At 36.5% G+C, this 7,553-nt stretch overlaps 1 protein-coding gene across 1 annotated transcript; it reads left to right on the top strand.

Moving 5' to 3' along the window:
- The first annotated feature begins 1,318 nt into the window (after window positions 1-1,318).
- On the top strand, window positions 1,319-4,734 carry LOC125841703 (receptor-like protein kinase HSL1). The gene is made up of 2 exons (XM_049520867.1): window positions 1,319-3,963; window positions 4,061-4,734. Exons 1-2 carry the CDS (start codon window positions 1,350-1,352, stop codon window positions 4,531-4,533), a joined length of 3,087 nt encoding a protein of 1,028 aa, XP_049376824.1. The 5' UTR covers window positions 1,319-1,349; the 3' UTR covers window positions 4,534-4,734.
- The last annotated feature ends 2,819 nt before the right edge of the window (window positions 4,735-7,553 follow it).

Below are 7,553 nucleotides of genomic sequence, written 5' to 3'. Positions count from 1 at the left end.
ATAAAGTGTACGTAAGTCTTACCCCTACTTCATAGATACAAAAATATGGTTTCATAAAGATCCTCGACTCAAGCAATGCATATCAAAGAACATTTGGTTCATTGATTAAATTACGATTCAAGGTCAGGGTTGGTCCTAGGTTGAGGAGGATCTCGAGCCGGACGTCAAATCTCAAGTTAGTATTGAGATAGTGTCGAGTCTCTTGGCGGGGTGGATCTCAGATCGCACGATCCTGAGTCAAGTCTCTAGTCAATTGATCGGGGTGAGGTGGTAGGTTGAGAGCTACTGATCTAGGGCGTTTGAGTGGGTTAGGTGGCGGGGTAAGGTTGAAAGAGGATTTAGGAAAGGCATATTACATAAATATACCCCTTAACTTGATTTTAGCTAATATTTATGCCCTCCTACTTTGGGTGTGCACAACTAAACACTTAAACTTCTATAAAATTGAACAAATAAACACACACGTCTTATGTGGCATAATACACGCAGGAAGCCACATAAGATACAAAACTAGCACGTAGGACAAATTTATCTATTTATTCAATTTTATATAAGTTTAAATGTTTACTTATTCACTCTCAAAGTTAGAGGATATAGATATCAGTTAAAGCCAAGCTAAATGACATATTTATGTATTACGCCTTTAGAAAAGTATTTTATCTACTTTCCGTAGGAAAGTTATTTTCCCCAATTAGAGAAAACTTAAATTTTTTATAGCAATTTCTCATATGACAAGCATTATCCACCTTCAATTTTAAAATTATGAAATGTAAAATATAGTGTTAGATAGGAGTTTTAAAAACTAAATTTCACACTAAAATAAATTTTGACGTAAAATATAGTGTTAGGTAGAACAGTTCAAAATTAAATCAAAATTAATAATCAAATCAATAAAGTTATATTTTAATAATTCTATAACAATTTAACTTATCTATAATTGATAAATATACCAAATGAATAAATTTTAAAATCAAACTAAACTGATTGATACGTGGCCCTAATATTGGGTCGGAGGTGAGAAAAAGGAGAAAAACTAGTGCAACTCCAAACATATACTTGGTGAACTGTTTGACGGCTAACGGGCAATGTGTTGAGCTAAAAATATTTCAATGGTCAAAGAAAAGGGGCCCAAATCTCGAAGCTTTTTTTAGTGTTAGGCAGCTCAGTGGAAGCTTCAACAGAATCAGTATTTTACTAACCCACTTACTTATTTTAATCATCATACTTTTTGATCTTATACTAAGAAAATTTTATCTCTATATATTCATTTTTATCAATTTGGCATTTTCTTCACACCTCCAATGTTGACCAAAATCAACTCATAATTCTAACCCCACCTTTTTTTTTTCATGGAGTTTTCCCATTTTCCGACCGGAAAACGGTCCCTTTATCTCATTCTTCTACTAAACTTCATACCCATTTTCGTAACTTCACAATCTCCGGCCACTACTGAACGTGACACTCTACTGAAGATTAAGCGTCAATGGGGAAACCCAGTAGCACTTGACTCATGGAACTCTACTTCTTCTCCTTGTAGCTGGCCGGAGATTGAGTGTGATGATGGGAAGGTTACCGGAATAATACTTCAAGAAAAAAATATCACTGTTGAAATTCCAAGTTCTATTTGTGAACTTCAAAATCTTACTTTTCTTAATCTCCGGTTGAATTATCTTCCCGGAAAGTTCCCAACTTTTCTTTACAAATGTTCCAATTTGCAGCATTTGGATCTTTCTCAGAATTACTTTGTGGGTTCCATCCCGGAGGATATTGACAGGCTTGGGAAACTCAAGTATCTTAATTTGGGTGGTAATAATTTCACCGGAGATATCCCGCCGTCAGTCGGGAATTTGACGGAGCTGGAGACCTTGTGTATGAATTTGAACTTGTTTGATGGGAGTTTCCCGGCGGAAATCGGGAACTTAACCAATCTTGAAAGTTTGGGGTTGGAGTTTAATGGGTTTTCTCCGATGGCACTACCGCCGGAGTTTGGGAAGCTGAAGAAGATAAGGTATATTTGGATGAGAGATACGAAATTGATCGGTGAAATCCCTGAAAGTTTCGGGGATTTTCAGAATCTTGAGCTTATTGATTTTGCTTACAACAATCTGGAAGGAAAAATCCCTTCTGGGTTGTTTCTGTTGAAGAATTTGACGATGATGTACTTGCACGGTAATCGTCTTTCGGGTCGAATCCCTGAAACTTTTGATTCATCAAAGTTGATGGAACTTGATGTTTCCAACAACTATTTAACTGGAACAATCCCAGAAAGTTTTGGAGGGTTTAAACATTTGGAAATTATGAATCTGTTTGATAACCAATTGTATGGAGCAATTCCAGAGAGCATAGCCAAGATTCCATCTTTGAAGGTATTCAAAGTGTTTAGGAATAAACTGAATGGGAGCTTACCATCTGAAATGGGACTTCATTCGAAACTCGAATCTTTTGAAGTTTCGCTGAATTCCTTCACTGGAAACTTGCCAGAGCATTTGTGTGCTGGAGGAACTCTTTTTGGTGCTGTAGCTTATGCTAACAATTTGTCTGGTGAAATACCAAAATCACTCGGAACTTGTTCTAGTCTACGTTCGATTCAGCTCTACAAGAATCAGTTTTCGGGTGAGATTCCATCTGGGGTTTGGACTTTGGTTAACATGACAAGTTTGTTGTTGAGTGATAACTCATTTTCCGGGGAGCTACCGAGTAAAATTGCATTCAATTTTATGCGGTTAGAGATTAGTAACAACAAGTTTTCTGGTGAAATTCCTGTGGGGATATCTTCTTGGAGGAGTTTAGTGGTGCTTTTGGCAAGTAACAATTCATTTTCAGGTCGGATTCCAGTGGAATTGACTAGTCTTTCTCAGATAACTCAGCTAGAGCTTGATGGTAATTCGTTATCTGGAGAACTTCCAGCCGATATAATATCCTGGAAGTCGTTGGCAATATTGGATCTTGCCAGGAATAAACTCTCTGGCAAGATTCCAGCATCTATAGGTTTAATCCCTGATCTTGTTGCTCTAGATTTGTCTCAGAATCAATTTTCAGGTCCAATTCCACCTCAACTAGGTGTAAAAAGGATCACTAGCCTTAACGTATCGTCAAATCAACTTACCGGGAATATCCCTGATGCATTTGCTAACCTAGCCTTTGAAAACAGTTTCTTGAACAATCCCAGTCTTTGTACAACCAACTCACTTCCATATCTTCCAAGTTGTAATAATGCGAAAGTTTCCAATTCCAAAAGATTGTCCCATAGAGTCCTAGCCCTGATTCTAGTCCTTGCATTCGCTGTTTTCCTATTTAGTGTTATATCGACCTTGTTCATGGTTAGAGACTACAGGAGGAAGAAGCATAAGCGCGATGTTGCAAGCTGGAAGTTGACTTCATTCCAGAGGTTGGATTTCACAGAGGCGAACATTTTGTCAAGTTTGACGGAAAATAACATGATTGGAAGTGGTGGATCGGGTAAGGTGTACAGAATTTCCGTTGGCAGACCAAATGAGTATGTTGCTGTGAAGAGGATTTGGAGTGATAGGAAAGTAGACTACATTCTGGAGAGGGAATTCTTGGCTGAGGTTCAGATATTGGGATCAATTAGACATTCCAATATAGTGAAATTATTGTGTTGTATATCAAGTGAGGATTCAAAGTTGCTCGTTTACGAGTACATGGTAAATCACAGTCTTGATGGATGGCTTCATGGGAGGAAGAGAGTTTCCTTGAGTAATAAAGTCATGGATTGGCCAAAAAGATTGGAGGTTGCCATTGGAGCTGCTCAAGGACTTTGTTATATGCACCATGACTGCACTCCACCGATCATTCATCGCGATGTAAAATCAAGCAATATCTTGTTGGATTCTGATTTCACAGCCAAAATAGCTGATTTTGGGTTAGCCAAGATTTTAGAGAAGAAAGGAGAGCTTAACACCATGTCTGCTGTTGCAGGTTCCTTTGGTTACATAGCTCCAGGTAAAAGCAAAATCCAAGCTTGAACTTCGTATTACCTCAATTTCGTTAAAACATTATCAAAAGAATGACTAACTAATAATCTACTGTTTGGTTGCAGAGTATGTTTATACAACGAAAGTGAACGAGAAGATTGATATCTATAGCTTCGGGGTGGTGCTATTGGAGCTAGTGACAGGAAGACAACCAAATTTTGGGGACGAGCATACAAGCCTGGCAGAATGGGCATGGAAGCAGCACGGAGAAGGGAACACTGCCATCGATAATATGTTAGATACAGATATCAAAGAAACATGTTACTTGGAAGAAATGAAGACTGTGTTCAGACTCGGGCTTATATGCACGAGCAACTTACCTGCAAGCAGGCCTTCCATGAAAGAGATTCTGCAGATACTTCATCGATGCAAGTCCTTTAGGTATTCTGGAGGAAAATCACCAGATACAGAGTATGATGTTGCTCCTCTCCTTAGCGGAAACAACAGCGAAAAATACATTGCTAGTTACAAACGTATTAATTCCAATAAGGTAATAGATGATAGTAGTGATGATGGTCTAATAATTTCCACTGTGTAATATTGGAGATGCCGAAGTAAACTGAGTTGTTGTAAAATGATCATATAGAGTAAAGTACAAGTTTGAGGATGTTGTTAGAATAGAAAATGTTGTTTTTCTAGTGTACTCTTGAATTTGTTCACTGCTTGTAGATTGAGTGAAATGCATCATTTAACTTTTTGCTAGTTATGTAGATTGTAAGGAAGTGGGAAATTGGACAATGAAAATGCCAATTTATATATATATATAATCAAAGAGAAATGACAGTAGAGTGTGAAATTGGAAAATGAAAATACCAATTTCCAGGTCAACACGTAGTTCATTAAGAGGATTTGGTTTCGACTGAAAATGACTCTAGCTTCAGATTACTGAGAAAATTACCTTTAATAGGAGGGTGTGGAGACCTTGTATTACAGTAAAAGATTAATAGGTAATATAATGTTGTTTTGTTGAGGGTGGTTGATGTTTGTTAATGTACTAGTAATAATTAATTCTTGTTTTTGATATTAGCACTGTTCTCTAGTGACTCAATATATTTTCTTCGTTGTATCTGGAATTGCTACATCTCAGCCGAAGTCTTTCAAAACCACCATCTTTACCTTCATGAGGTAGTGATAAAATCTACGTACATTCTAACCTCTCTAGACTTTACTTGTGAAATTTCACTAAGTATGTTGTTGTTTTCAACTACCCTCCCTAGATCCTACTTGTGAAATTTCACCAAGTATGTTATTGTTTTCAACTGTGCAATCATATATACCTGATCAATCAATAAAGATTGAACTTCAACTATGTGCTTAAACTTTGATTGAAGTTCAGCTTCGTCAAGCTTAACTTCAGACATCACATGTAAGAAGTTGCTCCGAAATGAAGACTTATTATTTACGCACTGTAGGTATGACTTGAATAATAATCCAAAATCAGGTATCCTGCACTTGAGGTGCAAGTTGCATTTTACTTAGTTTGTTGTCACTCACATGTTCAAACACTTTTAAGTCTATATATATATAAATACATGTCATAAAATTATTAAATTAAAATAAATAGCAAGTACGAATAATATTTTGTAGAGTTAAAAGGGGGCGAAATTCCAATCCTATACCAAGAGTTAAAAGGGTGTTTTCACCAAAACCAAAAAAAATAAAAAATTATCAAGTAGTAAAGTGAATGGAAGATGCAATTATGAAAGTTCTTAAAAAATGCATTTCCCCTTCTTATCTAGTAAAACCTTTGTCTTCCCTATAATCTTGAAAAAAACACATATTTTACCTAGTTAACCTATGGTTTTATTAGCATTCTTTCATTCTTGTGGGCTTCTATCTACCTTTTTTTTTTTAAACTTACGTAAATCTCACTAGATTATGAATTAATTAGATATACTCTAATTTATAACATTATTTATGTTATCAGATTTTAGTACGTCTAGATACATTCAGATATGACTAAATATATAGGGTCAAAATTAAGTATAATTTGTTCTAGATACATTATAGCTAAGTTGATTCACATCTATTTGGGATACATAACAAATCTCGCTCTCTTCACTCGCCTCTCTCCTATCTCGCTCACTACTCTCCTATATATTTAAGAATCTTTTCTTGAATATATAATAGAAATCTCTTATTAGTGATACGATATATAATTTTTTTAAAATATAAATCATAATAGTATATATTTTTTTTTTTTTGAGAAGGTAACAACTTGTATTCTATTTCCACAAAAACAGAAACCTGCCACAACAAGTTACAGGTTTCCTAATTACAATTGAGGAGGAGTATCTAGAAGATCTTCAACCCTTTTAACAAAAATTTACAATGATCCTAAGACATCCATACTTGATTCTAGATCTTCTTTATACTCCTGTTTACACCAAAAATGAAACAAAACTAAGCACTTCATCTTCATCTTCTGGATATTGTTGCTCTTGTTTTGATGGCACCTGAGGTTTCTTTCTGTCCAAGCAGCCCACCAGATGCAAGCTGGTATAATTTTCCACCTATCCTTATGGTCTGACAGGTTAGCATAACTGCTCCAGATCTTCAAAGTCTGATCTATTTTCCTTGGCATTACCCAGTTCAGGCCCTTCTTACTTAGAAACATTTCCCATAGTTGAAGGGTAATCCTGCAGTGTATAAAAAGGTGGGTTACAGTCTCAGCCTTTTCTTCATAGAAAAAACACCTAGGACTTAGATGTATCCCCCTTTTCATGAGGTTTTCTTGGGTTAAAACAACTTGTTTGGCCACAAGCCAAGTGAAGCAAGAAACTTTATAAGGAATTTTGACTTTCCATATAAGCTTCCAAGGCCAGTCCTCAATCTGATTATCATAAGGGTTAAATTTTTTGTAGGCCCCTTTTACACTGAAACTACCTTGACTGTGGCCTTTCCACTCCAATCTATCTTGGTCAGTTGAAGTTCCTTTGAATTGCTCCAATTTGCTGTAGAACTCAACTAACCTCAAAATCTCCCAGTCATTAAAAGGTCTTCTAAAGCTCAAATTCCATCCCTGATTTGACCAGACTTTGGCCACGGTGGCCCTTTGTTGTTGGTTTAGGGTGTAAAAATCATTGAAGGTGTCCCTTATGGGGGCTTGATCTAACCATTTGTCTTCCCAGAAAAGTACCTTCCTGCCATCTTCTGTTCTTATGTTGGAATTTTCTCTAAGCTTTGGCCACAAGTTTCTAATGGAACTCCAAAGGTTGATCCCATAAGTATCAGTGACCATTCTGGTGGTCCAATTATCTGCCATTTCATACTTCAGCTGGATTACTTCTTTCCAGAGGGCTAACTCACTAGAAGCAAATCTCCAGAGCCATTTCATCATAAGACATTGGTTCTGAGTTTTTAAGTTCCTGACCCCCCATACCCCCTTTTTGTTTACTCCCAATCAGTGCATCCCATTTTACCAAGTGGAATTTCTTGGTTTCACTAATCCCTTCCCAGAGAAAATTTCTTCTTAGAACATCCAATTTCACAATGACCCCATCAGGGATAGGGAAAAGGGACATCATATAGGTAGGCATAGAGTCCAAAACACTATTG

The sequence above is a fragment of the Solanum stenotomum genome, chromosome 10 (genome assembly GCF_019186545.1).
Source record: "Solanum stenotomum isolate F172 chromosome 10, ASM1918654v1, whole genome shotgun sequence".
Taxonomy (NCBI): Eukaryota; Viridiplantae; Streptophyta; class Magnoliopsida; order Solanales; family Solanaceae; genus Solanum; species Solanum stenotomum.
This window is presented reverse-complemented; position numbering and strand designations above follow the sequence as displayed.

Excerpts from the sequence above, each read along its gene's own strand:
- LOC125841703 (XM_049520867.1), top strand. The coding sequence starts at position 1,350 with ATGGAGTTTTCCCATTTTCCGACCGGAAAACGGTCCCTTTATCTCATT. Across the intron at positions 3,964-4,060 it reads CTTTGGTTACATAGCTCCAG|AGTATGTTTATACAACGAAA; the intron begins GTAAAAGCAAAA and ends GTTTGGTTGCAG.